Here is a 16,909-nt window from a genome sequence, read left to right on the forward strand (position 1 = left end):
TAATAAACTAAGAAATATAATATAAATAATATTAATAAACTGAGAAGTGGAAATCTAAAAGGCAAACGTGGTAAAACCAACAGGAAGGATGGATATGAATATGCTGACGCAGTGATGTAAAATTGTAGTTGGCTGTTAAGAAAGAAAAGGAACAGGAATATGAGTATGTTAAGATGATAAATTCAAGGAAAGATAGGACAAGAGGCACTATTGCATTCACCAGATTACAGTAAGTCCACAAACAGTGTGTTTATCACATAATTAATGAATTGCAAGATGTTTTATTGTTGGACATAAAATTAAATCAAGACCGTCATTTTTTACAACTTCTTCAGAATACATTAATTTGACTCGAGACAATTTTGTAAATTACACGGTACATTAATTTTTTCACATTCTAGCAATCTTCATGATTTACATATCTGTAACATATTTATAATCACCTCTGTTGCGTACCTGCAACATTAACAGAAACATAATTCTTTCTAGCAGCTTATTACTCCCATTCACTTCGTCCTGGCCAGTATGACAATTTTTTTTTTTTTAAATTTTAGTAGGTGATAATGCTGGTGAAATGAGTCTGGGGTCCAGCACCGAAAGTTACCCAGCATTTGGTCATATTGGGTTGAGGAAAAACCCCGGAAAAAACCTCAACCAGATAACTTGCCCCGACTGGGAATCGAACCCGGGCCACCTGATTTCGCGGCCAGACGCGCTAACCATTACTCCACAGGTGTGGACGTATGGCAATTAAATATTTAGAAATGTTATTCAGTATCACACAATGAAACACGTCTACACGTAAATTGATTTATTCCATTTTTGTGACAGTAAAAAATGGAAGACTTTCTTTAAACTAACCAAACTAAAGTAGATAAGCTTTCAGCTCTTATGCAATCTTCCTCAGGGTAATTCTTTTGGTCTGTATAGTCTTATAGAGAAATAAAAATAACAGTTCGTAATAATGCAATATTTTATTGAAGACGAAATCAACTGCAAAGGTTATTCATAATCGAAATATGACGAAAATGGTAATTACTACTGTAGCACTGTGTTTAACATTATAGTTTTACATTTTGCTACAGGGTGAGTCGAAAATGACTACACATTTAAATGCTTCATGTGATGCCAGTATTATGGCTACGGAAAATGAGACTTTATCGTTGGAGAGGCAATTTATCAAATTAAAGAGCACTACACAACACCAAGCAGAGCCACTTGTGGGTTGTCATCTGCATGCGTACGTAAATGGCCTTTAAGATGTCCCGACTGATGGAAAAATCTTCCACAGATATCACATTTGAATGATTTTTCGCCTGTGTGCGTATACTTTATTTTTTTTCATGGAGTGCAGTTTCATAGAAAGGACTTTGCCGACAGACCTTCTACTGCCCCCTACTAATTGATTGTCATAAATAAATGTCTTCCTTCCTGTGACGGAAATCCTGTCTTCTCTTGTTAGTAACCAATCACAACCCTCGTTCAGAAGAATTGACAGGTGCCCGTCAAATCCACGTGGAGGCAGAGTTGCCGCATCTTTTCCGAATTTCAAGAATCCCGTCAGTTTCACTGCATAATTTCGAAGGTCACCAGGATTGTGGCAAGTGTGCAATGTTGGGACGAGGGGACAGGATGGAATTGTCAGAGTTGTTTGTGTAGGAAGTCATAAATCTGTAAGTGGGTGTTCAAAGGAGCCACCGAACTGCACTCCTTGAAATAAAATAAGGTATACGTAGATGGTCATTTAAATGTCCTAATTGGAAATAACATTTGCCACAGACATCGCACTTAACGGTTTTTTGCTCGTGTGGGAACGTGAATGGATTTTGAGTATCCCCATTCGTGAGAAGAATTTTCCACAGGTATCACATTTAAACGGTTTCTCGCCTGTGTGTGTACGTAAATGGTCGATTAGATGTCCTGATTGGAAGTAACATTCGCCACAGACATCGCACTTAAACGGTTTTTTGGATGTGTGAGAACGTGAATGGATTTTGAGTGTTCCCATTCGAGAGAAATATTTTCCACAGACATCGCATTTAAACGGTTTCTCGCCCGTGTGCGTACGTGCATGGATATTGAACGTTCCAGACTTTGAGAAACTTTTTTCACAGACATCGCATTTGAATGGCTTCTCGGTCGTGTGTGTACTAACATGGTCTCTAAGATGACATAACTTATAGAAATGTGTCCCACATAAATGACAGTTGAATGGCTTGTCCCCTGTGTGCGTCCGTAAATGATCTTTAAGATGTCCTGACTGATAGAAACATTTCTCACAGTTATCACATTTGAATGGTTTGTCGCCAGTGTGCGTACGTACGTGGTAAATTAGATGTCCTGAATGTACGAAACATTTGCCACAGACATCACATTCAAACGGTTTTTCGGACGTGTGCGTACGTGAATGCATTTTCAGTATTCCCTTTCGTGAGAAGGATCTCCCACAGGTATCACATTTAAATGGCCTCTCGCCCGTATGAGTGCGTAAGTGTGTATTGAGTGTTCCCGATTGTGAGAAACATCTCCCACAGATATCGCATTTGAATGGCTTTTCGCCGGTGTGCGTACGTAAATGGTATTTAAGATCTCCTGATTGTATGAAAAATTTCCCACATATATTGCATTTGAATCTCCTTTCTCCGGCGTGGGTGCGAAAATGCATTTTGTGACTGTGTAGAGTCTGTAATAACATGCCACATAAACTGCACTCAAATGAACCGTTGTTGGTAAGTGACTGAAAACTGTTCTGTCTTTCATGCAACTGAGCGTAAATCTTGGGATCGTCGGCACTTTCACTTACAGCATTCTCTGAGGAGACACGATTTTCAGGTGTTATGCACTTCACATGTGACACATTACTCCCATCAGTTTTCCAAGAGCTGTAATAAAAATACTTCATTATTGAATATTAAGATGATCATGACAAAAGAATTTAACCTCATCTTAATAAAGTGCACTGTCATAATATGAAAGCATAGCTAGTTAAGAATTTTGAACTTATACCACGTGTTGACATTCCACAGGTTTCATGATAAACATCTGAATGGCGAATTAAAGAAAATTCAGCCAGTAGAATGTTATTAGAGAAGCCATATCAAACAACTTGTAGTCACAATGAAACAAGATGCAAATGGTGACACTAATACATGATACTTACTGGCTTTTAAGGAACCTGGAGGTTCATTGCCACCCTCACATAAGCCCGCCATTGGTCCCTATCCTGAGCAAGATTAATCCAGTCTCTATCATCATATACCACCTCCCTCAAATCCATTTTAATATTATCTTCTCATCTACGTCTCGGCCTCCCTACAGGTCTTTTTCCCTCCGGCCTCCCAACTAACACTCTATATGCATTTCTGGATTCGCCCATACGTGCTACATGCCCTGCCCATCTCAAACGTCTGGATTTAATGTTCCTAATTATGTCAGGTGAAGAATACAATGCGTGCAGTTCTGTGTTGTGTAACTTTCTCCATTCTCCTGTAACTCCATCCCTCTTAGTCCCAAATATTTTCCTAAGCACCTTATTCTCAAACACCCTTAACCTATGTTCCTCTCTCAAAGTGAGAGTCCAAGTTTCACAACCATAAAGAACAACCAGTAATATCTTTTATAAATTCTAACTTTCAGATTTTTTGACAGCAGACTGGATGATAAAAGCTTGTCAACCGAATAATAACACGAATTTCCCATATTTATTCTGTGTTTAATTTCCTCCCGAGTGTCATTTATATTTGTTACTGTTGCTCCAAGATATTTGAGCTTCTCCACCTCTTCAAAAGATAAATTTCCAATTTTTATATTTCCATTTCGTACAATATTCCCGTCACGAGTCATAATCACATACTTTGTCTTTTCGGGATTTACTTTCAAACCTATCTCTTTACTTGCTTCTAGTAAAATTCCCGTGTTTTCCCTAATTGTTTGTGGATTTTCTCCTAACATATTCACGTCATCCGCATAGACAAGAAGCTGATGTAACCCGTTCAATTCCAAACCCTGCCTGTTATCCTGAACTTTCCTAATGGCATATTCTAGAGCGAAGTTAAAAAGTAAAGGTGATAGTGCATCTCCCTGCTTTAGCCCGCAGTGAATTGGAAAAGCATCAGATAGAAACTGACCTATACGGACTCTGCTGTACATTTCACTGAGACACATTTTAATTAATCGAACTAGTTTCTTGGGAATACCAAATTCAATAAGAATATCATATAAAACTTCTCTCTTAACCGAGTCATATGCCTTTTTGAAATCTATGAATAACTGATGCACTGTACCCTTGTACTCCCATTTTTTCTTCATTATCTGTCGAATACAAAATATCTGGTCTATAGTTGATCTATTATGCCTAAAACCACATTGATGATCCCCAATAATTTCATCTACATATTGAGTTAATCTTCTCAAAAGAATATTGGACAAAATTTTGTACGACGTCAACAAAAGTGATATTCCTCGAAAGTTACTACAGTTAGTCTTGTCCCCCTTCTTAAAGATAGGTACGATTATGAACTCCTTCCATTGTTCTGGTACAATTTCCTTTTCCCAAATAGCAAGTACAAGTTTATAAATTTCATTTGATAATGCGCTTCCACCCTCTTGTATTAATTCTGCTGGAATTTGATCGATACCTGGAGACTTATAATTTTTCAGATTTTCTATCACAATTTCGACTTCAGAAAGTGTGGGTTCGGGTACAAATGGCTCAGCAGTTTGTATTTCAATTTCGTCTCGATCATTTCTATTTGGCCTATGTATATTTAGGAGTTGTCCAAAATAGTTTTTCCATCTGTTCAGGATTGAATGAGCGTCTGCAAGCAAGTCACCATTCTCATCCTTGATCACGTTTACCCTTGCCTGATATCCATTCTTGAATTCCTTTATGCCCTTATATAAATCTCTAATGTTTTTATTTTTACTATTTGTTTCTACTATATGATAGCTTTTTTTTTTATTAGAATTCTATCAAATGTCACATACAGAATACTGACTCTATTGAAATCATAATTTGTAGCATCTGCCTTGAAGCACTATGAATTATGTATCTTCCTTTCTTTTTGAGTTCAAAAGTAAGAATTAGTAGAGAAAGCACAAGAAAAACTTTCCACAGATAGCTGCACAGACTGTCGGATGTACTTGGTTCTGCTTCGTTAGACTTCCCGCTGACAGTTCTCAACTGTCTGGATTCAGGACTATTACGTTTCCAGTGAGATTTATCGAATTATCTCAGACTTTCATGGTTCATTACTTATATGCTATAAATCTATGTTTCTGTAGGTGATGATAGGAGGAAAGTTTTCGAAAATCTAAAGCAGGTTAAGTACAAAGAAATCTCAAAGAATCTACCAACAGGAAATCTAGCATAATTGTAAACCTTGAAAGGAGATAACGCATTAACATCGAATTTATTACAATCCTTTTTGAAAATTACATGCCACCACTGATAGACCTTTGATGGCCAGAGAATGTAAACAACTCTACGCGGAAGTCGATCATCCCCAATAGAAGTGGAGGCTGACGTCGTATTTCCCCTACTTACGAATTCTGCAGGCCTGATCTAGAGGTTTAATAGCCACTACAGGATTGCTTTCTGATGCTCAAGGTAGATTAGTACATGCAGGGTTCTAACTATAACAGCAATGCAGATACTTATATTACTTAATACAACCCTATAGAGGGGTGATATTAAAAACAAATTGGCCATGTTGCAGTATGAAAAATTGTTAACGATACCTCATTAAGATTACTGGTGAAGATATGAAACAACACAAAGAAATCTCAAAACTTACACGCCTTTTTCTAAAATATAATAAAGATGAGACCAATTTTATTCAAAACACACACAGACTGAATGAATATATTAACCAATTACCACTTGAATATAAATATATTGACTTCAGAGAAACCCTGTTAAATAATATTAAGAAAAATGAAGCCACATTCGAAGAATTGAAAGCCAGTAACACTTGAAACTATTTACATTTTATATCAAGAAAATGACTGGCTATACATATATGTACATATATGATAAAGAAGCATAAAATGTTAGAAATCCAAAAACCTATCGAAAAAAAAAATACAATTACTGTGGTCTGTAAAGGAACAGGCAGATGTAACTTGTTTGATTCATTACACATAAATAAATCAGGAGTAAAGCAAACTGATCAATCTACGTAATGTACCTTCGAAATTTAAAATGTGAATTACTTGTTAACATTCTACTCTGCTGTACTGTAGGTTACATTTTTTTTACAATTCTGAGAAAATCATAACATCAAACATTATATCATTCCATTTAAAATTCTAAAGTTTACTTCCATGCCTCAGAATGGAGACAAACTGAAAATTTATTGTCATTTTCTAGAAGGGCTCTTTCTATCAAAATTTGGAAATATCATCACTTTTTTTTTTGTCCATTTAAGAGATATTGGTTTCTAACAGTTTATGTTCATGTATGTATCAAATATGAATGAGGTCTCGCCCACCTCATTATATTTTGCTCGACTAGTATGACTAGTCAGTTTGTTTTTATACCATTAAGTACGAGAAAAATTCGTACCGGCACCGGGAATCGAACCCAGGACCTCTCAGCTGTGCGCGCTGAGTGCTCTCTAACCAACTGAGCTATGCCGGGACCCGATTCACGACGCCGGCCGAACTCCTCTCGTAGTATCGTGTTACGGCCTTACTGCCTGCACTTGAGACGATACACGTCATATATGTACAGGAGCGCATATTACATGGCTTTATGGCCAAAATATAATGAGGTGGGCGAGACCTCATTCATATTTGATACATATATGATGTTAACAGTTTAAAGAAACTGTTGTTGAATATGGCCATAAAGTCATGTAATATGCGCTCCTGTACATATATGACGTGTATCGTCTCAAGTGCAGGCAGTAAGGCCGTAACACGATACTACGAGAGGAGTTCGGCCGGTGTCGTGAATCGGGTCCCGGCATAGCTCAGTTGGTTAGAGAGCACTCAGCGCGCACAGCTGAGAGGTTCTGGGTTCGATTCCCGGTGCCGGTACGAATTTTTCTCGTACTTAATGGTATAAAAACAAACTGACTAGTCATACTAGTCGAGCAAAATATAATGAGGTGGGCGAGACCTCATTCATATTTGATACATATATGATGTTAACAGTTTAAAGAAACTGTTGTTGAATATGGCCATAAAGTCATGTAATATGCGCTCCTGTACATATATGACGTGTATCGTCTCAAGTGCAGGCAGTAAGGCCGTAACACGATACTACGAGAGGAGTTCGGCTGGCGTCGTGAATCGGGTCCTGGCATAGCTCAGTTGGTTAGAGAGCACTCAGCGCACACAGCTGAGAGGTCCTGGGTTCGATTCCCGGTGCCGGTACGAATTTTTCTCGTACTTAATGGTATAAAAAGTTTATGTTCAGCCATCTTAAAAACGTGCATAAAATCCATACATGCTGATGTCAATAAAAGTCCTTAATAAACTGATGACATAGAACGAAGTGTTAAAAATCATTGTTTTCATTTAAGATGTCAATGAATTTAATACAAACAAATGTGGAAAAGTTTCAAAATACTGACACTTTTCTTTGTATGTGTAACAGTAACACGCAACAATTTATATGCTCTGTCATAATTTGCTTAAACTAGGAAAACCAATTACTAACTGACACTTACATAATACACTCACCTCTCAGTAAAGACTTCAGATTCATCTCTTGTTACATCCAGAATAATCTCCTCTTTTACTATATCAACATCAAATGTTTCTTCCTGAAAATAATAAATATACCTAAGGGATATAAACATGTATATATACAATATACTGACCTATACTGATTAGTGCAGTGAGTAACAAACGTGCTGTGAACAGTGTAAGCTAGAGTATCACTGGGTTTCCGATGTTAACCATTTGAGTGGGACTATCTGTTCCTGCATACTAGACACCACACTGCACACGTACAGCAAAGAGTGCTTTCGCACAAAAAGCACGAGTTGGTCATCACTGATCTAAATAATGTTTCTTGACTCATAAGATATTTCTTCACAGGAAAACTCGTGCATGAATTACAGTAGTGCTAATAATTACATCAAAGTTATGAACGTTTATAACTACAGAAAATAAATATCAAATCACATTCCATCTAACAGTAAAAGAAATTAATTATGTGCTGACAATGTTCAAAGTTCAATTACGCACTATAAAGCAATGTGACGGAAGTTCTACGGAGATGTAGTTTGCGACAAAGCAAAAGACAAACTCAACATGAAAAGCACTGACATTATAAAAATCAATACACTTCACTTACCTCTGTCTCACATTTCATCACAACAAATGTAGAAGGCAGTGTAGGTTCTTCCTTTTTCATTTGACATTTAAGATCATATATGTCTGTGGTTGTCAATGTTTCCTCTTCCTGTGGAATACAAAAAAAATAATGAATTTGTAACTCTCTATTGTTTGTTGGAAGATGAATTCATTTATTGCAGTCTTTAACTCTGGGTCTGCATGCTAATACTTGGTGGCTAATTCTCTTAATAGTAAGCACAGCCCAGATTTGCATGCAAATGCACACTGCATCCAAATTAATTTAACATTTGGAAAAGTTTTCTTCGATTGGCATGACAATAGTAATCACTTAATACATATTTGTTAGTGCATATGTTGCACATTTTAAGATTTATTTACATTGCATGCATATTTTCCTAATTTATTATAAAAATATATATATTCTGATGTATATTTTCTTATATAATACAAAAAATTACATAATCAGCAATTCTCCGAAGCTTAATAAATGAGGAATAATTCAAGCTCTATGGAAATGTAGCATTTTGCTTAGCTCATTTGTTTTAGTATCACCACAGTCTAGTACATACAGTCACGAAGCTTGAAGTGCTTTTTTGCATGTCTCGCAATACAATGCTCCAACTGATTAGCAACTGAGAGTTCTAGGAACAATAGACTGTGCGATAGTAATGATCCTAATAGCTAGCAACTAAATTTCAACTGTCATTGGATGCATATTCCCTTCGTATTGAGCTAGACTGTGGTATCAAGTGAGTCTATCTGAAACAATAACAATGGAAGCAGTGTTCTCCACTGCAAAAGTCTTTGTCCTTAATTAAAAATGTTATTGATGCCCTGACCTCTGAAACACATGGAATTGCAAAAACTTCAATCAGTGTTTGCAAAAAATTCTGGATCCAATTTGTTTGTAAGACATTAAAATTGTAACAAGGTGAAGCAGCAGTATTAAGGTACATTCACAATGAAAATTAAACATAACTGTAACATAAACACAGAAGTTTGCGCCCAGGCTACCAAATGGGATCATTCACAATGATTTACTTAAGCACAGACAGCTGCAAAAGGGTATCTGTCGGATACAGGGGGGAGAACCATTAATCCTTCCCATTGAAGGCTTTAAGGAGCCAACCTGGACAAATACCCAATGTCCCATCCCTACCTTCCCGTGGTGCAGCTGTTAGTAAGCATAATTTTACAAGCTGAACTAAAGGGAGGGGCTACTCATCAATTAGCACTGGTCAGATTGATGAGTTAATGACTGAATTTGGTATAATTTTCCTCTAACCAATACCTAATTCCCTCTTTACCCTTTCCTATCCAGTCCTCTGACTGAACTCTTACTTTCTTCGATCCCGACGGCATTAGAGCATTCGAGGCCTAGGGGTTCATTTCCCTTTCCTTCCTCCTTTTTCTACTTTTCTGTTCCTAGTGCTGACCTGCTATGACACTAAAATCGTCCTCCAGTGGCTTAAGGAGGGAAAGCTGGTGATCAACAAGATCTCCCAGCTAGGTCCAATGGACCCGTCGACCAACAGCAGGTGTAGTCCTCCAGACATTCTGGGGGTTGTGTGTGAATGAAGTAGCCACCAAAACGTTAAAATATGGTGTTCACTTAAATCGGCTACAACTTGCCATTTTTCACCGAGAAATGGATTCGGAACATCTCAAAATCTGTGCTTCAGTGGCTGGTCATGATAATATCTTTGAAAAATATTGGAGTGCAAGAGGTCAAATGACTTCATTGTCAAATGCCTGGCATTAGAAAACAACAACAACAACATAAGCACAGAGACAAATATTACCGTAAGATGTTAACATGAAAGTTTGCAAACTCCAAACTTTCATGCTTTTGCTTACGTGATTTGCAAACAGAACACAATCGTGGAGCGCTGAAGTATACGACAGAATCTAAGAAAATGGCGTCGTTGTTATGTTTCCATGGTTACCAAGTATGTTTGCGGTTATGTTTATGTTCCCATCGTGAATGATGGTATGACTTCTTGATTTTAATGTAACGTTTATATTATTAAGTTAACGCTTACGTTATGTTTAATTTTCATTGTGAATGAGCCTTTAGAGGAGGAGTTGACAAAATAAGAAAATTTGGACTTTTATCCCAAGCACCTTTGACTTCTTGTAATATGAAGAGATTGTTGTCAATGTACAAAAATCTGTTTTCTGATAGGCAAAGGAGCTTCAGCATAGAAAACATGAAAATGACGTACATCGTTTCCTGCAATGGCTATATGCTAACCATACTCTCTAATCATGTCACTTAACTCGGGGCTAAGCTAAGCCAAGATAACCTAATCGTTTGTACAAGAGATAAACAGTGTGCACAAATGTAGGTCATTGCAAGCAATAAAAGCTCAATCTTATACAGATTCAAGACTACTGTTAGTGTCTGACAATTGTCTGCAGAAGATACGGCGACAAGAAAAAACAAAAAGACTACAGACTAGGGTGATTCAACAGATACCCTAGTATAGGATGAAAATTACATTTCTTACTTTACTGTATACAGTTCATATAAGATAGAGATCACATATGAATATTTCGTTTAAAATGACCGAACTATCATCTTCCAGAATACGGGCCTTTCCATGTGAGACAGCCTGTATTATTACTAGAATTTAAGACTGTTCAAAACTCAGTTTAACTATACTGAAGCACATGCACAAATATTCTGAACTGAGAATAGGCGATACCCATCAACAGCTGAAATGTAAACATCTTTTCTTCCCCTGTTCCCACATAGGTCAGACCCCTCTACAATGACTAGTGCTACCGGACACCAACAAACCCCGAAAGTGTGAATTACGCAATAAAAATAATTGTACACCTACATAAAAAAGTTCTAAACATGGAGATCTTCAAGGAAGTCTCTCTTCATACTTACATCTGGTAAATGATTTGCATCTTCTGTATCTGCGTCTTCATTTGATTGTAGAGCAATTGGGTCTAAATGGGGTTCTGTCTTGATCACATCCATTGCAACTGAAAGAACAATGTTACATAATCATTTATTATTTCTGAGGTGAGTAAAGGCTCGCAATACACCTGTACTGTGCCCTGCTTGAATAAAATAGCAAACGCGTACGGTATGTTTTCAAAAGATATAAAACACATAAATGTTAATCCTGCATTTCAGTATCACAAATTATCTAAATCACAACCTTGTGAAGCACAGCTGGTGATAATAAACAATCGAAAACGAGACAAATCCCCGGCTGTACGTCTGAAGAACATAATAGAAATCAAAACATGTACATGCCGTATGTCCAATGATGATACAATAAGCTTACAGTAAAGGTACAGCTTTGTTAGGATCATACATTAAATGTAAAATGTTTATTGAAGACGAAGTTACTTAAGTTATATCTTTTTGTAGTTGGCACTAGTTAACAAAGAAGTACTAACTTTGCACATTGAATTTTGTACTACTACCAAGTTGAAAAAATTGTAGACCTAGACATAAAGATGAAAGCTTACGTGAAACAAAATGTCTTCAATATACCCAACCAATATTTTAAAAGTAGCAGCAGTACTAATTTCTCGATGCTTTATATATAAATACTGCTATCAAGTATGCCGTGATAAGTTCTTTGGAATACGTCAAATAGTCTTCCTATACTGTTGTAACATATTATACACGTGTCATTTGATTTTGTGCTATCAATTGAAACGATAATCTTTGTTGAATTTCTGTAAAAGGAATGCAAATAGTTTGTTACCAACCTCCTCCTTTCATACAAGCCCGCTGTCAAAAATACGAGAATTTTTCCTGACCAAAAATAAAAAACTTACTGGCAGTTATATCACTATTTTATATTGCCGGCTTGTTATTTTACTTATCTCAACCTTTCGCATACGCAGTGTCGTATCAGAGGACAGAAAAATTCATGAGGGGCAAATGAGGAAGTTTATCCTATGGGAGGGGGAGTATTGACCTAGAACAGTGGTCATCGGCACAGAGCACCCTGGGGCTAGCGTCTTTTACTCGCAGAGAACACATTGCACTATGGTGCATTCGTAGCTGCTAGAGAGTATGCTCTCTACCTCTTCCTGCTGCATGATGGGGCACACGGGACGGCTCCGTTTACCCTTTACCCATTTCAGCAAGTGCTGGCGACCACTGACCTAGAAAATCTATTATGCTTCTTTTTTTTGTACGAAGGAGGAGCCTGAAGGCTTGCACTGCAGTATGAGGCTGTTCTGTGAATGATTTTGTAACTGAATGGCTGTGCTTTTGTACATACTGGGTATACAGCAAGCTGCACTTAAACTTACCTCGGGAGTCGGGTTATAGAAATCATGACAATGACATTTGAATTAATAATGGCAAAATGAGACCGAAGTCCAACGCCGAAAGTTGCCCAGCAATTATTCTCTTTCACTTGGCTGAGGGGAAACATCGGAAAAAGCTCCAGCTAGGATTTGAACCTGGACCCATTGTTTCATGGTGAGACATGCCAACCGTTACTTCACAGCGTTGAACTTCTATTAAGCTTATCCTCAAGCTAGGCATGTTCCCAACCCACACCATCTAACTACACTTAGGTTCGCTGCATATAAAATAAAAACGTTTTATGCTCGACCATGCCGAAATGTAGTAATTATACACCTGGTAGCAGTCCTTTTAATGCATGTCATTAAAGTACACCTATTCATTAAAGTTCAGGTTTTCGATTATTCTTGGATATGCAATCGAAAGACGAGGGAAACGTCACGGAGGCTGGAAATCCAATACTGTCGCGAAGGTTATGTTCTATTACTATAATAATTAGCGTTAATTGTAAATCATATTCAAATAAATTCAATTTGTCATCTCGTTTTTCAATTCTAAATCAATTTCCAGGTTATATCAAAATTAGTTCATGTTATTCTCTACATTACATCGAGGTCAATAACATTATTGTTCCTCGGAAAAAATCAATACTTTCGCGTCTGCGCACATCTCACAATTCACGAGCTATGCACAAGGTCACTTCCGATCTTCAGTCAGATACAAATAAAATGAATACTTCTGAATAATTTCAAATTAGAAATATGGTCGAGCATAAAAAGTCGCATGAAACTTGACTATAATGGTAATTAAGACGCTCGTATGAAAATTATGAAACTCGCTTGCGCTCATTTCATAAACAAACATACTCGCGTCTTAATTACTATCATTATAGGCTCGTTGCATAATGTACTATTATTTAACGACCCTTGTAACTGCCGAGGTTATATCAGCATCGCTGGTGTGCCGGAATTTTGTTCCGCTTGAGTTCTTTTATATGCTAGTACATCTACTGACATGAGCCTGTCGCATTTAAAGCTGCATATACAGATTTCAAGGAGGCAACCTCACTCATCCCTAGTCCAGCCCCCCTGCATGTGTCGCAAGTTTGCATTACTGTTCTGTATGGTTGTGAAACTTGCCATAAGTATTTATCTAATCATAATATTGCTGGCTGTAATATACGGAATGTCTCTTAACATTGAAATTATTTCAGTAATTTAAAGTCTTTGTATATATTAAAATATTTTACACTTCCTTCAAATTGAATAAAGAACATTTCTTTCCAACCACACTTAAAAATAGGTGTAGTAGACCTCCGCTTATCATTGGGTTTGGTTCAGACAAGTTATTCCTCTGTACACTTGTAGGCTACTGATACAGAGGTTATTGCTGTAACTCCACTGGTCTTATGGGCGCTGACATCACACGAAGCAGCCCGGCAGCTTGCCACAAGGGCTTTCTTGCTGCTCTTTGCCAGTAGAACACTAATATGCATAGGTCTGTTCTAGACCAACTTTTCGAGATGCTGCAACTATTCAATATAAACCAGCGAATAGGGATTATAAAGAATGGACACTGAGCGAATTTTTCTGTGTTTTGTTTCTCTGTGCACCAGCGTTTAGTTCTACTTTCAAGTGCTAGAGGTTAGTGTAATCGAGCATAGGCTAAGATAATAATTGACAATAGAGTTGAGACACAGGATTCAAACATCACCTACATTATTGCATAATCCAGTAGCGCTTTGCTTCAATATATTCAAGTTAACAGCTTTTCCTTATTTCTCAGCGACGGACTAGTTGTAATAATAATTTTTTATATTTCAGATATAATAAATTATATTATAAAATAATATAATGCATTATAAAATTAAGTATCAAATTCGTTTAATATTTGTATATAATATAATATAGGTATATGTTTTACTTCTCATAAGAGTTTTGTTTTTCCATTTTCAGTGCTATCAAATCATTACATATTTTAATTGTTGTTGGGGTCAACGTCTCAACTCTCATTATAAAGGAACTCTAGAGTCTAGACATCACAGTTAATGACGGATTTATTATTTTATGGATACAATTAATTTTATTTGAGTACATAATGTACCTAGATGTATTAATTATATGTTATATTTCCGCTGTGTCGACTGCTAGCTGGTGTGATGTCAACGCCAACTCTAGGGAGAAAGCAGAATCTCACGCTCTAGCTGGCTTGAAGGTCAATGAAATCAGTCCAGCTACATCAAAGGTACCGACGCGAAGTGTCCATTCTTTATAATCCCTATTCGCTATATAAACCATATCATAGTTGAGAAACATATGCAACAGATATATAATCTAACTTATTTCTCTCTTTGCTCTAGAGAGCAAGTTCAAGATTGTAAATGTAAATGTATGAACATTTAATAGTCTAATTCTAAACGTTTATCTATATGTTGTAATGTGGATGGTTGTGCAAATGAAATAATAGTAAGATGTTACATTTGAATACCTTTTATTCTGTATTATCCCTTCTTCTTTCAGGTGTTACTAAAACCAACAAACAGATGTACTCGAAGTGCCTTCCACATATGTGGAAGAACAGTAGTTTCAAATACTGAGAAACATTCTTCACAGATATAGTTTTTAATGGATTCTTGCCGTGTGCTTACGTACATGGCTTTTGAAATTTCCTAATTGGGAAAAACAATTTCCACAGGTATGGCACTTGAAAGGCTTCTCCCCCGTGTGTGTACGTACATGGATTTTCAGAGTTCCCAATTTTGAAAAACATTTTCCACACATGTCACACTTAAAAGGTTTCTCACCCGTATGCATTCGTATATGGACTCTCAGAGCATCAGAATTTGAGAACGATTTCCCACAGGTAACACATTCGAACGGTTTCTCGCCTGTATGTGTACGTATATGAACAGTCAAATTTCCTGAACGAGAAAAAAATTTTCCACAGAGGTCGCATTTATATGGCTTTTCTCCAGTATGCATACGTGTGTGGATTCTGAGGTAGCTTGAATCCGAAAAACCTTTTCTGCAGATATGGCATTTAAATGGTTTTTCGCCAGTATGAGTACGTAAATGGAGTCTGAGTGATCCAGACTGAGAAAAACATTTTCCACAGCTTTCGCATTTCAGTGGCTTTTCTCCTGTGTGCGTACGGATATGTTCTCTCAGAAACCATGGTCTCGAGAAACATTTTTCACAAATATCACATTTGAATGGTTTGTGTCCGTTGTGCTCTCGTGTGTGAACTTTCAAGTGTCGCTTTCCTATGAAACACATTCCACATACATCGCATTTAAATACACTCCCTTCTGTTTTTGTACGTGATTGAGTTCTGCAATTGTGAAGAGTTTGTGACAACTTGTGACTAATATTATATGCGCTTGGAACTTTTTCTGCACGTCTGGAAAACTCTGACTCAAAGTTGTTCTTTCTTGTGAACAATTGGTCGTGTATCAGGGGGCCAAGTGTACTTTCATATGTAGGAATATCTGGCGTCACATAATTTTCAGCACATGAATGCTTCACCTGCGATGTTTCATTCTCGTCAGTATTATAAATGCTGCAATCAAAAGATTCCATTATTTTAAATTGCGACTCTTCAGCAAAAAGAGTCAACACCACGGAATGGTACAATATAGTTATTTCTAACATATGGAAAAGTAAACAAAGAATTTTACATACAATATCAATAAAGAGTTTGAAGCACCTACAATGCACTGGCATTATATATCTCCGATATTGTAAATGATATGAGCATACGAAATAAAAATCAACAATTTGGATATAATAATCAGAGAGATCAGTTTATATCACATGATGTAAAGCTGAAAAACGGGAAGTGTTTTATATACACGAGTCATGGAAGGTGCATTAGCAGACAGGATTAAACATCGAAAAGCAAATGACTAGACACATCGCAAAATGTCCAACACAGGAAACATATTAATAAACAAATATATAGCATTTGCTTTCTATACCTACACCAAAAACTGGGTTCTATGACACGATAGGTTTGCAACATGATCAGTAAGGTGACTAAATAAGTAAGAGACATCTGAATCATTGGCGATGCTAAACTTCAAGAAGCAGAAAATAATAAAAGTTCATTCAAATCGAGAATTTGCCATATGAAAATCTGTTTAGCATAACGACTAACCTATTGCATTCAAATATGAAAGAGTACTGGGTAAAACTGTTAAAACCAAGGCCATACATACGTCACTTTTGCTTCAAAGTAACTGTGGAAACAAGACCTGCAAAAAAAAAAAAACGAAGAAGAAAAGGAAGAATTTACGAACTTATGTCTTACATG

General features: G+C 36.8%; 1 protein-coding gene across 5 annotated transcripts; it reads right to left on the reverse strand.

Moving 5' to 3' along the window:
* Nucleotides 1-261: 261 nt before the first annotated feature.
* On the reverse strand, nt 262-15,218 carry LOC138702038 (gastrula zinc finger protein XlCGF57.1-like). 5 transcript variants are annotated; one of them, XM_069829541.1, is made up of 5 exons: nt 15,086-15,218; nt 11,210-11,307; nt 8,309-8,416; nt 7,690-7,772; nt 262-2,882 (listed from the first exon to the last, which is right to left on the reverse strand). In XM_069829541.1, the coding sequence occupies exons 2-5, from the start codon at nt 11,300-11,302 to the stop codon at nt 1,754-1,756; spliced, it is 1,413 nt and encodes a 470-aa protein (XP_069685642.1). In that variant the 5' UTR covers nt 11,303-11,307; nt 15,086-15,218; the 3' UTR covers nt 262-1,753. The 5 variants fall into 5 exon arrangements, with proteins under 5 accessions (XP_069685642.1, XP_069685638.1, XP_069685639.1 ...); XM_069829537.1 differs by lacking the exon at nt 15,086-15,218 and adding an exon at nt 11,803-11,886; XM_069829538.1 differs by lacking the exon at nt 15,086-15,218 and adding an exon at nt 11,731-11,828.
* Nucleotides 15,219-16,909: the final 1,691 nt, after the last annotated feature.

Source organism: Periplaneta americana, chromosome 6, assembly GCF_040183065.1.
Source record: "Periplaneta americana isolate PAMFEO1 chromosome 6, P.americana_PAMFEO1_priV1, whole genome shotgun sequence".
Taxonomy (NCBI): domain Eukaryota; kingdom Metazoa; phylum Arthropoda; class Insecta; order Blattodea; family Blattidae; genus Periplaneta; species Periplaneta americana.

What these genes read in the sequence shown, in the direction of transcription:
- LOC138702038 (XM_069829541.1), bottom strand. Translation starts at nt 11,302, where the DNA reads ATGGATGTGATCAAGACAGAACCCCATTTAGACCCAATTGCTCTACAA. An exon ending in TGATGAAATGTGAGACAGAG is followed by an intron (nt 7,773 to 8,308) that starts GTAAGTGAAGTG and finishes TATTATTTTCAG; the next exon opens with GAAGAAACATTTGATGTTGA. An exon ending in TCTGAAGTCTTTACTGAGAG is followed by an intron (nt 2,883 to 7,689) that starts GTGAGTGTATTA and finishes TTTTTATTACAG; the next exon opens with CTCTTGGAAAACTGATGGGA.